The sequence below is a fragment of the Equus caballus genome, chromosome 9, assembly GCF_041296265.1.
Source record: "Equus caballus isolate H_3958 breed thoroughbred chromosome 9, TB-T2T, whole genome shotgun sequence".
In the NCBI taxonomy this organism is placed as follows: domain Eukaryota; kingdom Metazoa; phylum Chordata; class Mammalia; order Perissodactyla; family Equidae; genus Equus; species Equus caballus.
Genome location: NC_091692.1, coordinates 65,648,369 through 65,671,105, shown reverse-complemented (window position 1 = coordinate 65,671,105; position 22,737 = coordinate 65,648,369). Strand labels below are relative to the sequence as shown.

The 22,737-nt window shown below is 35.5% G+C and overlaps 1 protein-coding gene across 4 annotated transcripts in view; it reads right to left on the bottom strand.

Annotated features, from left to right (window-relative positions):
• ZFPM2 (zinc finger protein, FOG family member 2) overlaps positions 1-22,737 on the bottom strand; it is a 439,892-nt gene that overhangs the window by 218,125 nt on the left and 199,030 nt on the right. For all 4 annotated transcript variants that reach the window (XM_023648859.2, XM_070221671.1, XM_070221673.1 and 1 more), the window contains one exon: positions 241-359. In XM_023648859.2, coding sequence (XP_023504627.2) covers positions 241-359 — 119 coding nt within the window. The remainder of the gene's footprint in view (positions 1-240; positions 360-22,737) is intronic.

The following is a 22,737-nucleotide window of genomic DNA, read 5'->3' as shown; positions in this document are numbered from 1 at the left end:
GCAGATAAAGCAACAACCTAACAAATTAGCTTACTAAACAACCATTTAGTATGATCAACCTGTTTCCTACTGAATTCTGGGTATATTACTGTCAGAGACAAACCACTTGGAAAATATTGAAATTTCGTGGTCCATGAAAAAGAAAAAAACTTTTTGTTGTGATTTCCCTGGGAAGCAAGGAGAGAGAATTTCTAAGCTACGACAAAATACTGAGTCAACCATTTCAGGACATCCACATACCAAGGAATTATTATTCAGGTCCATCTTCCCAGCAAATGGCCCCCAGGTTGTTCCCACAGGAAGTTGCTGCCGACTCTGAATTTTTCGTTCCCCGTCTTTCTGAAACACCTCCAGCTCTCCTGCAGACAATGAAAACAAGAGGCGTTTTAGAGTATTTTCACCGGCTTTTTCATAAACAGCCACCTCTTTTTGTGTGTTTGCTTTACACGCACAATATTCTCAGTACTCATATAAAGAGAATTAATTATGCTTGTCTGAAAAACAACTGATGTTGTTATCCTTACAGGAAATAAAACTTGTTCTTATACTTGTATTAAAATTTAGTCCAATTTCTTCCTTGTGCCTTTTCACACACATCATCTACTAAAGTCAATTCTATTTAGTAAGTCCTTAAGAACCAGACATAATAACACTTTCTCAAAAAGCACTGATCCAACGCCAAACAGATTGACAAGAAACATTAGGACAATGACTTAGTGTTAAAATTCATATTGATCACCAATGTAACTAAAAAATTACCATTAAAGACATATACCTCAGGCAGTAACTTTATTATAGTTATTCAAGACTCTTGGTGAACAACATCTGGACAGTTTTTGAAAGTACATGATAATTTTCTGAAATCACTCCTAGTTTCAGTGGATAAAACATCCACATGTACAAAAAGTCGAGATGTACGTTTTCCCAAATAAAAAAATGCTAATCAAAGTCGTTACTTTTTTATATTGGGTATTTTAAGTAAGATTCTACGTTACCAAAAGGATTTGCACAAAAACACTTAACAGCCAGTTTAGGATTGTCTTCTTCCTTTCATTTCCTCCACATTATTACTTTGGAATCATTAAAGGCAAATGGGAAGTGAAAATGGTATACACACTGGCATAAAGCAGAAACTCATCAAATGCTGGCTTAAGAAATAAATGAATGGATTAATTACAAAAATAAATAAATCAAGTTTCAAAAATTTAAAGAATGGCTATCAGCCTTAATCAGGAATTGTAGCCTTTCTCTTTAAATAATTAAATCTATGATATTTATGCCATGACAGTATTACCATCCATATTATCATACCAAAATTTTTATATTCTAAAATATTAATCTTAATATAATTTATTGTTCTTTTTTAATGGTATTTCTTCTCAGCTTGCTCAAGAGGAGACATGAAAATGGGAGGGAATGGATTAAGAAGAAATATAAATGGAAATTCATATAGAATAGACAGCTGAGGAAAGTTCTAAATAAAATAGAATGGTTTTCACTAATTACATTTTCTAAGTAATATATAAGTCATGGTAGGTAATATACTATGAAATTTTGCCTTAATATGGCCTTAGTTTCTTTTCAAGTCAATAACTATCTTTACAGATATAGATTTAATCCTGATGCTTTGAAAGGCAATACCATCAACCTCAGTTCAATTATATCTCTTCCTTATTTCCCTACATTTTTGTCACCTCCTTTAATAGTTAAAATATCAGACATTATTTTTTGTGTTTGTATTATTGCTCATCCACAAAACCAAAATCAAAGTATAGAAACCATAATAAGCTAAAATATTGTGTAATGGTTAAATTGTGTTTATTATGAAATATAAATTTAGCTATATCTGAACAATGAGATTCAATGAAAACAATTCCAAGTTCACAGTAAAAATCTAAATTCAGGGACTACACCCCCATTCTCCGTTCTTTTCATACTTCCTTCCTTTCCCACTTGTCAAATACACTAAAAATGGAAGAACATGCTAAACTCATGAAGACATACCTTCCTTTTTTTTTCATTCTGATGTATCAACAGCTAAAGATGATCAGCAATGAGAAAAATGGCCCCCCCAAAATTCAGTAAGTCTGAGCATCTGAAATATAGTTTTACAAATATAATGTCTATATTAAATAGCATATTAGTGCTTAAGTATCAAACCCTGAAGCTTATCCAGAGTCTAGGGAATGGAACAATAATAATTTGCCTTCGATATACAGAATAACAAACCCATTTCTAGATTGCCCCTGAACATGTTTTTCATCCTTGTACAATCTTCTTGATAAATATTTTGGAATCAGAGGCCTTGTAGAGAAAATCCTCAAAGACAGACAGCTAACAATCTATTATGATGTCAAAAAGGACTCAGTGGGAAATATCCCTCAACATATACATGCATATTCATATGTGATAATGTAGTTATTTAAATCCTTAGGATAATTTTTCTATTTGAAAAGGAACTGTTTAGTTTCTATTTGATAGGAGTTAGTATTTTTCAGCCATACTTACATTCTAAACATTTCTTTACAATTTACCATTTAAAGATAAATACTTTTAAACCTCTCAGCTAAACACTATTTAAGAATTTTCTTTTCTACATAAAAATGATGCCCAAATAATTTGCTCGTTTTTATAAAAAAGAGTCATGTCATATTTAAGTGATACCAGAGGAATCATGAGAATCTTCGAAAACCCTTTAAAAAAGTAATTCATCCTCTTTCTGCCACTGACATTTTTCATTTGAAAAGGGTTCAGACTCAGTCAAACAGTGACGTCTTATCTATACCTTGGATTTACAAGCAGGTCTGTCTTTTAATGGATTAAGAACTACAAACTTAGGGCAGATAATAAAATGATACCCAAATATCTACAAAGTTTTTGAGGTGTCTTTGACTATGCATTAAAATTTTAAGCAGACCAAAAACACATTTATGAGCTCTTAAAGATGGCCATTACAGAAAGTCCAGTAACTGTTCAAATTATCAAGTCAATCTTTTCAACTTTATTAGACAAACAGGCAAATCCCACTCTCCTTTCTTGCTTATCAAGAAGTTATTTTGAGGTCTGGAGAAATCTTCTCTGTGGCTGAAATAGTTAAATAAAAATATTCATTTATTCACTACAATGTTGTAGAGAACTGCAAGCACATTGCAAATAATGAGCATTTATACACTACTAAGGCTATATAGGTTAATGATAGGAAGAGAAATAAGACATTGTATAAATGGAAGTTATATTTAATTTAACATACATGCTGCTTAAGAGCATAATATTTTTAATTTTTTCAAAGATTAATAAGTGTCATGAAATAGAGGAAACATTATCACACCAAAAGTAAGATTAACTTTTAGCCCCAACTCTATCCAATAATCAGCTGAATGGCCTTGAACAAGTCCTATCTTTTGTGAGTCTTTGGTTTGTCATTGTTAAAGAGGGGTCTGCACTCCCTTGCTACTTGGTAAGGTGTTCACGACACCATGATTGTCTTTCCCCAGATATGATATATTATGAGAAGTGGAAAGGACACTGGGGTAGTGGGTCAAAGACCCAGGTCCCAGCACCAGGCTTATCATAAATGGATGTTTGATTTGAAAAGATCAGAGATTTCAAAGTCAGAAAGCAAAGCTCCAGTTGTTATTTGATTTGCTTGTTCATTCTCTTTTGCCTCTATTCATTAATTTATTCTACTATTATTTATTGAGTATCTACTAAATACCAGACAGGGGGTTATGCCCAGCCATAAGGAAACAAACAAAACAAGTCTGGACCCGAGACAAATTTCAGGAAATGTAATCCATAAGGCTTGGGAAGTAGAAGCCATAGAACTTAGTGATTATGTAGATTTTAGGGGTTAGGGAAGGGAAAACCAACAATGATATTCAGTATTTGGCTTGGGCAAATGGGCCAATGGTCACATACCTACTGAGATAAGAAACAAATAAAAAAAGACTTAAGGGTAAGATGAGGAGTTATAGTTTGAAAATAATGAGGTTGAAGTGGCTGTAAGGAAGTCAAGAGGGCAGGTAAAAGCGCGGGGCCCAGAAGCAAGATTTTGATTGGAGTGATAAATTTTGGCATTTATTCATTAATTAAAATCAGTTTGAATATGGTAATAAAAGCCATACGATTGTTGATCTAGGAGAGTGTGTATCATGGTATAATAAGATGAGCTAGGACAGAGTTCCAAGGATCTTCAAAAGGCAGAATGATGAAGAAGCACGCATTGAAAATTCAGAAGTGCAAGAGAACAGAAAAGAAACTGGATATGATACCACTGCAGCCAATGAACTGATTGAGAATTTAAAGGAGGCAGGATCAATCAAGTAATCTGAAAATTTATGAAAGTAAGCAAAGCACTGCAAAGATTCCTTCTGATGAGATGGAGATCATGGAAATATGTAATGAAAGAAGTTTTGTAGAATGGGAAGCCAGAACACAGATTGGAATGGGTTCAAAATTGAATTGAAGAGTAAACAGAAGCCATGTGATGCTGAGCAAGTCCCTTAACATCTTGATCTTCAGTTTCTGCACAGAAAATAGGAATTACAATATCCTCCTCATCTAGTTGCTGTGAGGATTAACTCAGATTACATACACAAAATATATAATAAATATTTACTACTTCACCAAAAAGAAACTGAAGCATTCCAAGAGTGTGCCATGCTTCCATCATCACATCTAACCATTCACCAGTGTCTGTGCTCACACTCGCTCTTTAACACCTCTATCCAAAAATCCTCCCCATATCTTGACTTATCTTCCTTTCACGTATCTCCCAGGTTCACCTGTCTTATCAGCAATTCCCAGGTTTTTATCAACTCAGATGTAGATGACCAACCAGCTTCAATTCACTCTGCAGCTCCAATTCTGGCTTCAAATCCCCGCCAGGATAAACTTATCAAAACTCCACTTTCATCATGTCACTCATTTGTGCAAGTTCCTTCACTAGTGCCCTTCTGACCGTGCCAACTTCAACATCTATGCCTGAATCTTTTTTTTTTTTTAAAGACTGGCACCTGGGCTAACAACTGTTGCCAATCTTCCTTTTTTTTTCTTTTAAGGATTGGCACCTGGGCTAACAACTGTTGCCAATCTTTTTTTTTTCTGCTTTATCTCCCCAAACCCCCCCTGTACCCAGCTGTATATCTTAGTTGCAGGTCCTCCTAGTTGTGGGATGTGGGACGCCACCTTAACGTGGCCTGACGAGCGGTGCCATGTCCGCGCCCAGGATCTGAACCCTGGGCCGCCGCAGCTGAGCGCGTGAACTTAACCACTCGGCCACGGAGCCGGCCCCTGTGCCTGAATCTTAATACCACACCAATGTTACTCTACAATGTCTGCCTCACTTTCTGTTCTGCTTGCCAGAATACATTCTTATTCCTTCTAGTCAGGAAAGTCCTCCTCACCGTACCTTCCTCCTCATCTACAGTTTAACTTCCGCACCTTTCTGACAATTATTCCTGCTACCTGGCAGACACACTGTCCTCCTGGCTGCCTTCATAAACCCTATTAATGTTGCAAGATCAAACCCAAAGCTATTCTCTTTCATCAAAATGTCCCTGAACTCCAGAACAAACTGTTCTCCTCCCCTCATACTCTCATGACGTTTATAGTCCAACACCACACAGTTTTGCATTTAATTATTCCCTAGTGGTTTCCCCTTGATAACTCTTCACCTCAAAAGGAGTATAAGCATCTTGAACAACAGGTAAATTTTTTTGTGTCTGTTTATCCTCTAGCAATTAGTATAGTTTGTGACATGTGGTAATTGCAAAATAGAAATTGAACATAGTTGATGGGATAAAAATTTTCATAAGGTCATAGACTGTATTTTAGTACAAAGTTGATTTTAAAGACAAAAAAAGTTGTCAATGTGTGTCTTCTCTTTGTTTTACAACAATCACACATTTTATTTGTTCAACATTTTACTACATTAACTCATCTTCAAAATACGGAGCAGGATGAAAAATAAAGATTTTCTTCTCTGCTCAGTTCATATTTTTGCAGCTATTCTTCAAAAAGAAGCCTTATTTTTACATGCTGGGTAAGTTCACACAAAATATTTGAGACACATAGGATGGACTAATCAATTTTGGTAAAAGATAATATTGTTAGTGCTGAGGGCTGTTTCTCTTATCTTCTTGATAATGCATACTTTTAAAAGTCTGTGATTACTCAAAGACTTATGATAGCTTCACTTAAAAAAAAAAAAAAAAGCCCTAAGTCAGACATCACTACCAAACACGCTGCAGCTTTTAAGATATCAACCCACTTTTTTTCCCAAATAAAAGAAATTCACGGATGGAAAGAAATCCTTAAAATCAAGAGAGAGATACTCAAATCTTTTTTTATTGAAGGTGCTATCAAGCCATTGTTTTGCTTCTATTTAAAAGGGTCTTTTGATGCCTCTCTAGAAAGCAAAGTATATGAAAACTGTAGACACCAAAGGAGAACAGACAAGACATGGACCTTTTAGCATAGTTATCAGCAATCATACGCCAACTGAATTCAGCATTAAGTTGATGACACAAATGTATACGGTATTTACAGAACATCCCTTAACTCCAGGCTCAGATTTCATAGAAAGACATGGTTGTAAGTAAATGAGATGATGGAAGATCATATTTCATTTGCTGAAAATAAACTGTGGATTGGTTTGAACTTGGTTTTAAATATATAATCAAATTTTAAAGCAGACCACATGACTTAGCTCATAATGTTTATCACGTCTTACTATGGCAGAAGGCTATAGTGTCAGAACCCATATTTATATTTTCTTCATGGTTGGAAAACATTATACATCATGGTATCAAACATGGACAGCCCCGAAGTCATGCTGAGTTCAAAAACCGTTCAAAGATTCTAAAAATTTCAAAACATTTCCAAAGTCAGCCAAGGTGGCTGAAGTATGGCAGAGCTCTTGCTATTTTATGGCTTAACCATTTGACAGCTGCCTGCCAGATACATGAGAATGTTAGATGATCATTTTACTGCTGATTATCTTCACAGCCAAACAGCAGTCTTGCCACTACGTGTATTTCCTCAGGCATTAATAACAGCATATTTCATCTGCATTTTAAGTCAAAATAGTGCCGTTTATGTTATGTGAGGTTGCTCCATCTCAAGGCATGGTTCGGCACAGGAAATGATAGTTCTTGGTTAGTGGCTACACATCGCCTTATAGGGATACCTTTTCTAATTTTCCTCCTCAATTTTTGAGTCATACAGTCATAACACACACTAAACTACAGTTTTGAACATAAACTTGAAATACGACATTCCCTATTCAAGTACTCCAGTCAAACCCTGATAAATCAGGCTGGCCACACGGCGATCTTATCCCTTCTGACTCTTTAATAAATCGAACCTTGTAACTTCGTACTGTTGGAAGTTGTCACTAAATGAAATTGTGACCTTATCCGGCGCATGAACTTATCCCGCTGACAACTACATTTATTGTGTGGATAAGAAAGAAAAAAAAGAAAGACAGAATAAAGAAAAAAATGAGATATTTGATAATTCTGATCTTAGCCATATGTAACTCTAACAGATGGGATCTTTTTGATGTTCCATTAATGATTTGCCAAAGACGAGTCTCTACTTAGAGAAAAATGCTCACCCTAGGTAAGTGCTGGGGGCACTGCAGATGGTAGGGGAAGTGCATGAAGAGGTACTGGGTGACAGCAGCGAATCCGAAGCTATTAGTCTAACACAAAGAGCCCTGAATTAGCTTGTAATTACACTGGAAAAGATAACATAATGGTGGTGGTAAAAGAGAAACATTCCCTTTTCACACGATGCATTCAATGCCTAAAAACTCTAAGACACTGGAATTACCTAAAGCCCAGAGCAAGTTAAAGCACTGCATTTCTCAAGAATACAAAATGCACCCTTTGGCTATAGTTTCCAAAAAGTCACAGAAATCAGTGTATCCAGCATTGTTTAGGAAGCAAATTTACATGCATATGCTACCAAATATTGGCATGTTTTACAAACTCAAGAAACTCTTACTCATTCTGCTAGCTGGACTTAAGGATGAATTCTGAGGTTATTATATATGTCTGCATATTGTTTCTCTCCTAAGGTCCACTGAAACCTTCAAATCCTTATCTTAAAGATAGAGAAAGAGAAGAGATAAAATACAGCTCTAGGTAGTAACGTCATAGGTAATAAAATAGAAAGTTCAAGATTTTTTAAAACAACAACATGATCTGAAATAACTAGAAAGCCTTCACCTGCATATTCACGTACAAAATAAGTTTTATATACAGAGACCAGGTTCAAGATTGGGAGAAAGAAATTGCCATATTTTGCCCTTTGTTGTATGCTCTATTTATATGAAGAAAAAACCCCCAGCTCATCCCAGGTGTCTGAAAATATTCACCTGGAGTGCGACTGGCTTTTGCAAACGTTTGGAAAAGTCATTGGAAGGAGGAGCTGCAGTTTCTGGATACTTTTCAGCTGCTGGAAGAAGGAAGGGGGGTCACCACTCTTTGCTCAAGAAACCTGGCACAGTATGCTTCCTTGCTGCCAGAAACCCTCCCTGACCTTCCAGCCAACCCTCCTTGTCACAGGCTGACCCAACACCACTTCCTGATTCAAATCTTGAGACGCAGAGGGAGGGTATGCTTTGGGAGATATGCTTAGGGAGGAATCATCATGGATGTGAGAGGTCTGGGCGAGCAGACACAGGAAACAGCAGTGGAGGAGCAACAGCCAAAAGTCAGTCTACCGGCGGGAGGGCCATAGAAGGGTCAGGGCCTGCAGAGCACCCGTCAGGCAAGGCTCGTTTTCTCCAGGGGGAGAAACTCTAAAAGAGAAACTTGGGGTAAAAATCAACCACAGATCCCTTCAATGAAAAAGAAGCAAGGAGTAGCTTTTAAAGAACATTTAACATAGAAATTCAATGGACCTCACTGGTTCTAAATTTTAGGCAGTATTTACTGTTGTCTGTTAAAACTGCATGCTTTCTCATGGGTTGCATTTATTAATATAGAAAATAGTTGGCGAACAATGGAACTTTTCACAGGTCATTGCTGATATTTAAAGACCACATATACTTGTTTACTGGCTTATGAGGTATTTCTTTAGCTTAACACCCATAATAAACCAAAATATAGTTATATTTTTTACATTGTAAAATGGTATAGATGGGGATGAAAGAAAATATACTGACAAGCTTTACCAGATAAACATTCAATTTTTCTCATAGATTATTTTTAATGCTTTTTAGTGAGGAAGATCGGCCCTGAGCAATCTTCCTCTTTTTTCTTTTATTTTTCTCCTCCCCAAAGCCCCGGTACATAGTTGTATATTCTAGTTGTAAGTCATTCTAGTCCTTCTACGTGGTATGCTGCCACAGCACAGCTGATGAGTGATGTGTAGGTTCACGGTCAGGATCTGAACTGGCGAACTCCAGGCCACTGAAGCGGAATGTGCAAACTTAACCCCCCCAGATAAACATTCTCCAGCATTGACTGTGATTAAGACTAATTTTGTCTAGAAGGAAAGGTTTATATGAAGCCCCATTTGGGAGTGGGAATGTGACTTTTTGGGTCACAATATTAGAGAACCAAAGGATGTCAGAATGATTTGACAGATGAACAAATAATATGAGAAAAACTATAGCATTACTTTGAAAGCTTCTAATCTAATCCAGGGAAGTAACAGTGCACTATAAAGTACTCTTAGCCAATAATAGAAATGTGCAGAAGACTGGTCTGAAAGTGGTATTCCATTGTAAATTTGAAAATTTTTATCAGGAGAACAAATGTACAGGTATTACTTGTAAGAGTTTGAAATAATAGAGTGGAAAACAGAACCACAGAGACTAAAAATTTAACATGCCACCAATGAATACAGATCATATAATACTTGAGTTGATGCCTAACACTACTGCCAGCACACCATATAGAATACTGAAATGTTTTATGAAGCCTTGATGTGGGTTCCCTAATTTGGAAAAATAAGTACTGTGCAGTACTAAACACTGAATCATTAACTATATCATCCACTTAATTTTCTTATTGAGTGGCATCTTCACGAAATACAATATTCATATATATTTATTTAATTTGAAAATGCTTAGTCTAGGCCATAATACTGACACAAAGTTTTCATTTCTAAAGTCTGAACTTGTATTGCTGAAAATACTATCAGTTTCAGAAAATACTTCCAAAACTACAATTCCTAAAGATCAAGCAAATTGCAGTCATTTAGCTGCAATTCTACAGTCTTTTATTAATGCCTGTATAACCTCACAGTTGCATATATTAAGTTATACATAACTGACAAGAGAAATTTTGCCAAAAGCAGGCTCCTTGACCCTGTTTCTTGGGTGCAGTACATAGTTGATGTTTCTGTTTTTTGAAGGCCTTAGCTGTGTGGCATAATACTTAAAATACCTATCATGAGTGTTATGCTTAAACCCTGCCACCTTGTGAAGTCCATCTGTCACCTCCTGATGAACACTTCCCTGATTCATACTACCTCTCCTTGCCAGAAGTCCAGAGGTGATCTCTGCCTTTGAACTCCCACAATATTTGGTTTTAACACTAATATTCCTCATCATTTTCTTCCTAATAATAGTGATTTGTATGTATTTATTACCTTTCGACATGGAACTTTATAGATACCCCACAAAGCTTTGTACCTGGTAGCGCTGCAGAAGATATAAATGTACGTGTGTATGTGTATGTGTTCACTGCTTTGGGTTAAATCATTGCTTCTGGAAAGTGTTCAAATCATTCGATTTTGTACACACATAATATTTTTTCACTTTACAACAAACACTTTAATAGCTACTTCCCTGAGAAGTAAGCAGACAGAGTAGGTATAATTTTTACCATTTTACCATCATATTTATTGGGCTGGGACTCAAAGCTAAAGTAACTTATTTAAGTTCCAAAATTAGTAGTGAAACTAGGGCTCCAACTCTAGTTTTCTGACCCTCTCATCCTCATTTCACTTTATCAGACTGGCTCTTTTAAAAAATTTTAACAACTTAACTAGGTGGAAGGATTGACCTCAAGCCCCAGTATCATATCAGCAGCCATTAGAGTGGATTCATTTATGAGATTAGCTGCCAGTCAATTTGGAAAGCAGAATGTGAGTGCCTGAAGGATGGGGCCACGGGGCGAGTTTTGAAGGAGGCAAGGTGGTAGAAAAGATTAAACAAACAAAACACTAGGAAAGCATTACAGGAAAAAAATTTGTGGCAAAATTATCGATTATCATAGTTCACAATAAACTTTTACATTTCTGTGCCAAATATTTCAGAGAGAAGAAATCTAAGATACATGGCTTTAAAACAGTGGAGTTTCGCCCCTTACCTTCAATGATCATTCTTCAGAGAAAATATTTACTTATTCAATAAACTAAAATAAAAGACTGAAAGTCTGATTAAATATGGCATGTCATTACTAGCATAAGAAATGACAGAAACTTTTCTTCCTAAGAGTACAAAGTGTCAAAGTCATTCTGAACATTCTGAAATGACTCCCCATCTTTTCATCTGGTTGATCGCACTTTTTCCAAAGACAACTTTCTGATGTGAAATTGTACATAGTGATTGCAAACTAGAAAATATGGCGCCCCCACATTCTGCAAACTTGTAAAATGTTTCTATATCTCATATTTAACACACTTAGTGGGTTAAGCAGGTATATGTTCAAAATATATGTTATTCTTCTTCCCTTCAGTTTCTCTCTCCTTTTCGCTTACTTTCCTTGGATCTTTCCATTTTCCAACCTGAATATGGGATATAGAAATACCAGATCTTGAAGAAAGAAAAGAGGAAAGAGAGGGAGAGGAGGGGCAAAGAAGGCAGACAGGCAGGCATGCTGGCTGATACTATCACTCATGAGTGAAGTTTCCATAAACTCACAGTTTGCTGCTCAGATCTAAGGTTTGATCCTTGCCTCCAAAGGGAGGTAAGAGCCTCTGCAAACATCTTTTCTGTGAAGTGGCCTCTCATAGGAAGTCTTGCATATGCTCATTTGGGGCATGGCCCAATAGAGCTATGATAACTCACCGGGCATTACACTTTTGCAGGCAGAATTATTTCCAGGACTCTTTTATTCATAAAACCATAGTCAGTTGAACTTTAATTAAAGAAGTATTTACTCATTCAAAATTATTTGTTAAACACATAATACCAGCCACAATGCTTAGCACCGGAGATATAAACATGAACCTAATGTAAATCTTTTCCTTGTGTGACTTATTCTAAGGATGGTGAGACAATTATGACCCAACATATAAAGTTGTTGGTAAAGGTAGAAGATAAAATTTGACCAAAAAGAAAAAAAAAATCTACTAAGACAATCGAAAGAAATCAAGAATGGCATCTCAGAGGAGGGAAAGGTGGCAAAGGACAGGATAAGCCATGTCTTTCCCTTAATCAGAAACAATCTCTTTCAAAAATGAACACAATACAATGTTAACATGAGCATTTAAACACACTTATTACGTTACAAATAAAATTGTTTGTAAGGCAGAGGTTCAATGAATCGGAAAGCATTGCATTGAGATAAAATTACTGCCAAATCAGAAGAAACAAATGACTGAAATTTGTTGTAAAAAAGGTTTAAGGTCCTAGAAATCGTAACTGCTGGCAAGAGTTCCTGTTTTTCACTATTGTAAGTATGTTAATTTTAGAAAAAAATGGTATTTCTAAAAATTGTTGGAAAAGATTTTGTAAGCTGCCTTCATCTTAAATAATATTAGCCTTTTCTTATAAAATATTTTCAATATTAGAGAAACGTTGTTCACTCTTTTTTGGTAATTTCACTTAAACTCCTGCCATTGAGATAATGATACTAGGAGCTGCCACCTCAAGCTCTTCAGATCAGAGCGAGGAGCTCATCCCTAGCGGATCTCTCACACCCTCTCAGTTTGCAGCGCCTAGAGATGAAAGGGACCCTTTTCATCGCCTGTTCCTATGACAGACTAGGTGTGGTTATTTGTTCTCTAACACGTGAGCACATTCAGAGGGTCAGGAACCCATACCACCCATGTGTCAGTTGTCATACTGTAGTGGCTGTGTGTTTCCGTGATGCTGAAAACTATGCCACCGGTATTTCAAATACCAATAGGGTCACCCATGGTCGACAGATTTCAGCAGAGCTTCCAGATTAAGACAGACTAGCAAGGAGGAGCTGGCCACACACTTAGGAAAAAATTGGCCACAAAAACCCTATGAATAGCAGCGAAGCATTGTCTGATATAGCACTGGAAGATGAGAAGACAGCATAAAAAAAGACCAGGCAGGGTTCTGCTTTGCTGAGGATCACTAGGAGTCAGAATCGACTTGATGGTACTAACAAGAAATATATCAGAATACTCACATAGTCAAAAAAATATTAAATTTAAAAGATATTTGTAAAACTCTACTATGTAAATTAATAGATGTTGCCTACAAATCTCAACAGCTCTTATAAATAAATATTAGAATCTAGAAAGTATGTTTGGAATAATGTATATCTGTCAAATATCTATAAACATGTCCATTGGTGCCATCCTTCAAAAAGGCTAGTTTGGGGCTGGCTCCATGGCTGAGTGGCTAAGCTCACGTGCTCTGTTTCGGCGGCCCAGGGTTTGCGAGTTTGGATCCTAAGCATAGACCCACATACCACTCATCAAGCCATTCTGTTGCGGCATGCCACTTAGAAGAAGTAGAATGATTTACAACTAGGATATACAACTATATACTGGGGCTTTGGGGAGACAAAAAAAAAAGATGAAGACTGGCAACAGATGCTGGCTCAAGGCCACTCTTACTTACCAAAAAGCATACCTTTAAAAAGCACTCAAACATTTTTCTTAAAAAAGGTTGCATTAAAAAAAAAGCTTCTTGGGGCTGGCCCCGTGGCCGAGTGGTTAAGTTCGCGCGCTCCGCTGCTGGCAGCCCAGTGTTTCGTTGGTTCGAATCCTGGGCGCGGACATGGCACTGCTCATCACACCACGCTGAGGCAGCATCCCACATACCACAACTAGAAGGACCCACAACGAAGAATATACATCTATGTACTGGGGGGCTTTGGGGAGAAAAAGGAAAAAAATAAAATCTTTAAAAAAAAAAAATACCCTTTAAAAAAAAAAAAAAGCTTCTTTGTTTTTAAAGGAAAGATGAGTACAGATGTAAAGATAATTTGGACTATGCTGTCAAATAAGTTACGTCTGATTTTCTCTCTAGATTCACTAACGATTAAAACTATGGATAGTAAACAGCATTCTGTAAATCCACTCTGGTGTCTTTATTTTGTTCATTTTAAGTATGAGTTATCTGGAATACAATTAAAATATAACAGACATTGAGCTATGGAAGTAATTAGGCACAAGTCTTAATCTAGAGTCAAAGTAATGATTTTCCATTGCTAAGAACATAGGCTTGAGCCCTTTCTTTCAATTTGTAATAATAATCTATAATAGTTTCTCCCCCACCAAATGCACGAGTGTCTCACAATTTTGTATTTTCTCATATGATGAATCTGATCCAAAAAAGGGGAAACCATGATACTTTTATGAGCATACTAGGAAATAATTGCATATATAGATAATAAGGAGATGAACAATGGGACATTCTTAAATTAGCTTTGATAAATTCTTACAATGATTTCATAAATCAGTGAAAGTTGGGATTACATGTACTCTTCAGATTCAATAATTCAGATCACATGAAAAAAAACTGTATGGACCATCCTGAGCACCAGCTGTGTATCCATCGACTTGCTGCTACTTCCTATGGGCATTGATTTAATTTCCTAGTTGTTCCTCCTAAATTTGTTGTAAATGTGAAACCACATAGGTAAAAGACTCTGTACAATGTCTGGCCCACTGTAAGTATTCAACAAATGTTATAAATTTCATCTTAGTATTTTATAGCTGAGAATAATTGAGCAGGAAAATGAATCATATGGATAAAAACTACTTGCATTCAAAATACAGACTTGCTTGATAACCATAATTACCCAAACTAGGACCAGATGAAGAAAAATCGAGGCATGAAAGATCATTCTGAATACAAATGATGACAGAAGCAGTTCCTAGAGCTCATTCTACCCACACAGGGAATGGACAACTTCAAGCCATAGTAACCTCATGCTGGTTTATTTTTTATCTTTTATTTTTACTTCATAGCTAAGCCAGGCAGTGCTACATAGCTGTGAAGGTTAACATCAAACGTAAGTCACCCAGTCCATTTCTAGATAACCAGGATTAACTGCTCCACTGACATTATCATGAAATTATAGAGTTCCAGAGAGGAGAAAATAAGGAACATGCTTATATATTGGTTTAAAAAACCCTTGAATAATCACATTAAAACAATGAAAAACATTCATCCCTACCTTACTGTCCATCATTACATTTCCCTCCTCAAATATTCTCAATTGTAATATAACTAAGACAAAATCTGTAGCATTTATTGAGTGCTTATTACATGCCAGCCATTACATTGAGTCCTTTACCTAATGTTCTCACTTTCACAACAAAGTTAGGAGTAACAATTGGGAAATAAATTGATGCCTATGGTAAACCATTTAAATGAAAATAAAAGCATCTTTATTAGTTATCAATCTCTTTTTTATTTTTGAGAATACTGGTCTTTACTTTTTCTAAGTTACTTAGTGTAGTGGTACCTATTACCTTCTTTTTCTTTTTAATTCAATAGAACACTTCGACTCAAATTGATGCAGTTAAATGTTACAATGTGAGAGAGAAGAGTTGACCAAGATTAAAGAATAGCTACAATCTTCCACTACATGAAAGATGGCTGCTACGAAGAAACAGAAGTCCCTAACCCTAACAAACACTGCTCTACTGAATAGCAATGATTAAATGTATAATGGGCAATTATATTCAAGTCAGGGACAATGGTAATTTCTTGATGGGAAAATGGCAGTATGTGACATATAAACAGACATTCACAACAATATTTCTTCAAAAATATTAGTTACTATAATCCCTCACATTTACATATCTCCCTTTATCAAAATCAAAGGTTATTTCTTAATCTGAATCTTGTGAAAATGCAGATTTATTATTACTATTACTATCATCATAATTGTGGCCATTCTGGCCAACAATGTGAGTTTCTAAACCAAAGACGTTAAATCTAAATAAAGCAAATCTTCAGGAAAAAATAGGATTTTTAAAAATACATTAATTTATTCTTTTGAATTTTCAAAGCCAACAAAGTATGAACAAATCAAAGGTATTACACAATGACTGTATTTCCCACTACTTATTACTAACCCATGCAGGTCAGGAAAGATTCCAGAGGTTCTGTAAGCAAGCTGTGGGAAAAGTGTGCGGCATTTAGTTCTAACCCATTCACTTTTTGATTCATTCACTGAAGAAACATGCAATGAGCATCACTTTTGCATATGGCCCTGTAATCATTGGGCGTTTGAGGATCACTTTCCTTAAATAATTTTACTCAATTGAGTATCATTAAATAAATACTTCAACCCAGCTTGTGTCTACAATAAAGCAAACACTTCTACTTTTATATTTAATTGCAACCATATGAGCCATTACACCTCCGTTTCTCCAGAACATGGAATTAGAGTAGATAGAGTGTTTTTATTTTCAGCTTCATTCTATGGAATTATAATCAAGTTGGCAGGAGCAGAGCTAAAATTTGAAACAGGAGCTAGAAGCAAGAGAAATAATATAAACAAGATTTGAAATGAGACTACTTAATAGAATAAATTCTAAAACACATAAGAGAAATTAATTTACATACACACAATGCAATTACAAGAAAAGAAGAGGCCAGCATCACTAGGGCAGGGCGAAAGAAGACTCCAATTACAAATCGTGGTGATCCCCACTTGACCTCGCTTAGAATATTGTTAGTCATAAATACATTCTACGGTATGAAATGAAAATGACAGATCTTCATTTCTTTTACAAAGACTCTAATCTCCACGCTAGGAATGACCACCCCCTAGATAGTGCAGACCACTGTGGTTTGCCTACTCCTGTAATTAAGAAACTTATTGTGAAACATGCTATTTTATTTTAGAATTTTACTATCTGGGAAACCCAAAGCCTCTAGTTTTGTAATTCGTATAGAAATATTGTGTAAATTACCAAAGGGACATAAAGAGGCAGTCCTCCAAAATGTCTCTTGACAACCAGTCACTCTCAGTTAGAATTGTTCAAACTCTCCTTTCTCCTTTTGCATCACCATCCATTAGAGTGTCTAGCATACTGTAATGTGTGTGTATACATGGGTATGCCTGACCAATGTCAATGATAATGTCTGGCTGACGATTAACAAATTATATAGTTCAGGAAAGAAGATATTATGTCTAATCAACTTTGTTCCTATAGTTCCTGGTACCATACCTGGAATAAAGTCAGGATTTCATAAATATTATTTGAATACACAGAGGATGGAAGGAAGGAAGAAGGAATCTATAATTACCTCAACAAAAATTTCAGCTAAAAATACAGATTTATAACCTCACGAGCCCTTAAACTACTAATTTATAATTATCAAAAACAAAGCCAACCAAATGGACTTAACCCATCTAACTACAGATAGAATAATCAACAACTGAAACAAATATGGAATCTGTCTCCTTAGGCTTTTCACAATTATAAATTATGAGAAGAGAAATTATCTTGAATATTCAAATATCCAACTCATTAATAGAAGAGCTGAAAACAAACAACATGATATTTCTCTTTTCAATATTTATCACTTATTTGTAGAACTTCAATATTTGTAACTTCTATCAATAAATAAAAATTAATTACAACAGCTGCCAGAAAATAATTATTCATCATAAGAATTGTTTATTGCATAAAAAATAAAGTATTCTGTCTTTGGAGTCTGATTTTATTCCTGCTGAGTCTAAAAAAAGTAATCTTTAACAATTTTTCTCAAAACACTACTTTTGAAATATTAATATCAATTACTAATTCCCCAATATTCAGAAATGTTTATCAACAATATTCATTATTAATCTTCAAATATCAGTTTGTTTAAGGAAGAATGACTTTCTACATTTACAAAATATTAGCAATTTCTCCAAAATGCAGGTGATTTAAATGGCATCTGGTGTCCATTTTCTCATCCATTCCTTTTCGTGAGATTCAGATGCTATACTGCGGCGCATAAAGTCATTACAATACTGCAATAAAATAGTGAAATATGAGAAATAGACTGCCAAAATGGATTTAATCTACACTGTTTTAAATGGAAATATATTGTAAGATTATACATTTCGTAAAATGGCAACACAGATATTACTGCTCCCTGGTGAAAGATACTAAAATCTCCATTTATTTGGCTGGTGTAGGTATGGCCTTAGGTGCACACCTACAAGTGAATTAAATCTAATTGCTTGCAGTTTCCTTGGAAAGTACTGCCTTTAAGCAAGATGTAAATGCATTTAAATGGGTATGTTCATCCGAAACTCTGTTCAATAAGTCAAGTGTTTCTTGCAATATAAAGATTCTGCTTTGATCCAGGATATTCATGATAGTTCACTTAAAAGTACACGCACAGCATGGTGGAATTGAAAGAGAATATGTTTTGAAGTCAGATGGACATTGGTTTGAATTCCAGCTTTGCAGCTTAACAACTGTCTGATAGGATAGGTACGGTGAAACTGAGAATATTTATAAAAATGAGAGAAATAATACCTATCATGTGAGAGTCTTGTAATAATTAAATAGAAAAATATGCATGATAAGACCTAATATAAAGCACGCACTTCAAAATATTATATCAGAAATTATATTAAAACTTTTTATAGGTTCTGTAAGAGTAGAATAAATGTAGAATTTCGTTGGTTTACAAATAAGTACCAGATGCCTAGTTTTGAGACATGGGTTCATGTTTTAACTTTGGAGAAGAAAAATTTGAACTTACAGGTCAGTCTACAGTAATAAAACTACCAAAACTGCAAGTTACAGGAAACTGTTTCAAAGTCATGTAATGGTATTGAGAGGAAAATGATGCATAATCTAAAAAACAAATTCCACGTTCATAAACATTTTTTCAAGTTAAATGACTTGAAGAAGTGGAAGCAAAGGGAAAAAAAACCTTCCAGCTATAATTTTCTGAATGTGAAACCTTGTTGCTGATTTCTTACTTTCAGCCATATGTTCACATTGCTTCTTTGTGATGTTAGGAACTTTCGTATAACAGATTTACAAAAAGGATGAGAATGCAGTTTGCTAAAAATAATTCCTTGACATGCAGCAACCATTTTTTCACTTAAACATTAAAATGGATGTTGGGGCCGGCCCAGTGGTGCAGTGGTTAAGTTCGCATGTTCCGCTTGGGCAACCCGGGGTTTGCCGGTTCGGATCCCAGGTGAAGACCTACACACAGCTTGTCAAGCCATGCTGTGGCAGGAGCCCCACATATAAAGTAGAGGAAGATGGGCACGGCTGTTAGCTCAGGGCCAATCTTCCTCAGCAAAAAGAGGAAGATTGGCAGCAGATGTTAGCTCAGGGCTAATCTTCCTCGAAAGACAAAAAAATGATGTTACATAGCTTCTTTTAAATGGAACAAGTATTTTAAAGAGGGGTCTCCAAACTAAATTTTAAGGAGAGGATTAAATCCATTAACTTATGCTTATAAAGAGAAAGTATGTTTCATTTAATTAGATTTTAGTAATGTTAACACAGTTTATTGAATATAAAGCAAATATGTTACTGTTATTATTATTCATATATCATAACTAACACTTTGTAGTGCCTATTGTGTGCCATGTACTAACCTACTTGCCTTTCTTGTAGTGTCTCATTTAACTGTTATAAAAACCATATGAAGCATATTATTTCCATTTAGCACATGAAAAGCCTGAGCCTTTGTGAGATTAAGTCATTTGCCCCTGTTCACAAATCCTTGCTCAGATAGAAGAGCCTGCATTGAGATACTTGTAAATATGTACCCCATATGCTAAATATCCTACTCCTCAAAAAAAAAATTTTCTGAATATATTTGAGTCCTCCCCAAATCTCTGGTTAAAACTTACTACTGAATTATTTTTATATAAAAAATTTTCTACCACGTAAAAATAGTCTTTCATCTTGAAACAAAAAAAGGGAGCACTGAGACAGAGACAGAGAGACAGAGCAAAGGGTAGAGACAGAGAGACAGAGAAAGAGAGAGAGATTGAAAGGGTGAAATTGAGAGAGAAAGAAGCGACTGATCTGGATATAATAATTCACAGTAAAAATTAAAGGAAAATACTGAGGAAAACTAGATTTAACAAGTAACATTTCTGAGAATATCAAAATAATAAGCTCTGCAAATATTTTTATTTTTAAACGTGCCTAAAGCCCAAATTCTTGGGAGAAACATGAATGAATAATAAAATAAATAATTGGCTGACCAAGAAAGGCCAAAGATCTAAATATTCTCAAGATACACTCAAGAGATTTAACATTTGTAAAATGAAACAACTACCCCGTGATCTGCCTGGCTGACGTTGGACAACTTTGTGTTTAGGGCCCTCTGACTATCTCCTCCACCAATATAATTATAACTTTGCAATAAAAAGAGGTCTATAATAAATCCAAGACTCTTTCCTCCAGCTCACAAAGGTGCATGTAAATTGTTGAAGGTCAGTTTTATGGGTTCGTTTACTATCTATCATAGTCATGACTGCACATAAAAATTGTCCCATAGACAATAAATACGTCTCAGGCAAGGCCTTACTCTTTTCCACAATGTGTAGTCACTGTGCTGAAGCTGTGGCTCCAAATGTACAGTGTATTAAAATGTCTATAGTGGAAAATGCTTAGAACGTCATTCCTGTGATGTTTACTCTAAACAAATTTCCATATGTGGGTGGTCCTGGGTGGTTGCGGGGAAGAACAGGGAGACTCTGGCATTGATAATTCCCCAATGTGCCTATATTCAGTGACTCTGTGTGTCACCACCATTCCTCTTTTAAGATCAAATTAAGGCTTTTCATAAAATCAATGAAGTATGTAAACCATGATGTATTACCATTTATGGTGCCACAACAAAATATCATTTATCCATCACTATTGAACAAAACACTATACTTTGTGAGTAAAACAGTGACAGTGAGATCATAGCATTACTGAACTATTCAGGCATCCCAAACTATCTCTTTGGGATAGGAAAACATTGCTGGAATGGACTTATAAACAGAAGGTACGAGAGGTGGAAGAAAATATGAAACATCTCATTGCTTTAATCACAAATGAAGCGACATTTTTAAATGTCAAAAAAATAGCAATGACTTTGGAAATCTAAAAAACCTTGTAAAAATAATGAAAAAAGTCATAGATGAAGTTTTGAACTTTTTGTTAGACAGTCTCCAATACCTCCTGGCCTCTACTGCATAGACAACAGTTTTCAATTGAAATATAATATTAAACTGTTGAAAAGTGGAAAGATCTCTACCCTAAAGGATAAGAGATACTTCCAAAGATACAGTAATAGCACTTCAACAGTGTCCTAAACATAACATCTCCCAGCCAGAGTAAATAAAGTATATCATTTTGGAATAGGAATATTTTTCCTTCCATTGAAGTAAAGAAGGCAGGAAGAGATGAAGCCAGGCTACCATTTATCAAGGTTGCTTTAGGCTTCTTAGGGATATAGTTCCTTTCATCCTCAAAATAATCTCATAAGGTGAGTATCATCATTCCCATTTTACATATGAAGAAAAGGCTTAAAGAAATTAAATAACTTGTTGTGGGCACGGTGAGGACTTCAAATCAATGCCTGCACACTGTACTATATATCACACCCCTTTTAATTGAGGGGTGTGTATTCAATATCATTCTCAAAATCATTAAGAATATGACACATGTCCAGTTGTTAAATTAGGAAGGGATGTCTTGCTCATTAGCGAAGATTTGTTGTCAATATAGAGCTTATACCAAATATATTAAAGATTTCAGTGAAGCTATCTTGACTTTCATTTTCCACCAGCAAGATCACCAATCCATTCCTCATTTAAGAGTTGCAGTTACTAACAAAGATTCCATACCCTGGTAGTCTGGTTTAGTAGTTTGGGCCTAAGCTAAGGAAGAACTGGTAACAGGCACCTTGATAGAAATAGAAAAAAACCTGAATCGACCATAATAAGACTTTAACTACAATATTTCATCATCGGAAAAAATGAGATTGTGGTAGGTTTTCATCTTAAAAATTTTATGACCATAAGAGAACAATTGTTGGGGCATGATTATGCAATCCAATTTAGCAAGAGGACTGCAAACAAAAGAACTTTGAAAATTACTTCTAACCCTATGATTTTAAGAATATATGGAGGTCACCCACTATTTTAATCTATGAAATACAATAATCACAAGGGAGCAAGAGAAATATCCACAACTGATACATTACAGCTCAAAGGAAGATGCTTTCACTGGGGCAGACTCTTGATTTGACAGCTTTGAAATGCCCATTTATTGGATGCTTTCCAAAGCAGTCCCACAGGTTCCAAAAGGGAGCCTTGGTCCTATCATTCCTCTTTTCTGACATCCATTCTTCCCTGACTGCCCCCATGTTTTAATACGAGTCTCCCTAGCTCTAATCATGCTAAAGGTATGTGATCTTCTGGCTATCTTATTCAGCGTTCACAACTGAAAACAGCACTTAAAGCCAACAATGTGTCCTGTGTTCATAAATATGTCTTTCGAACCATCTTGAGGAATTTTCATTGTTTGTATCATGGACAAAGGCCCCATTATCTTGGTGCAAATAAAAGTAGTTCTTAACAGAAA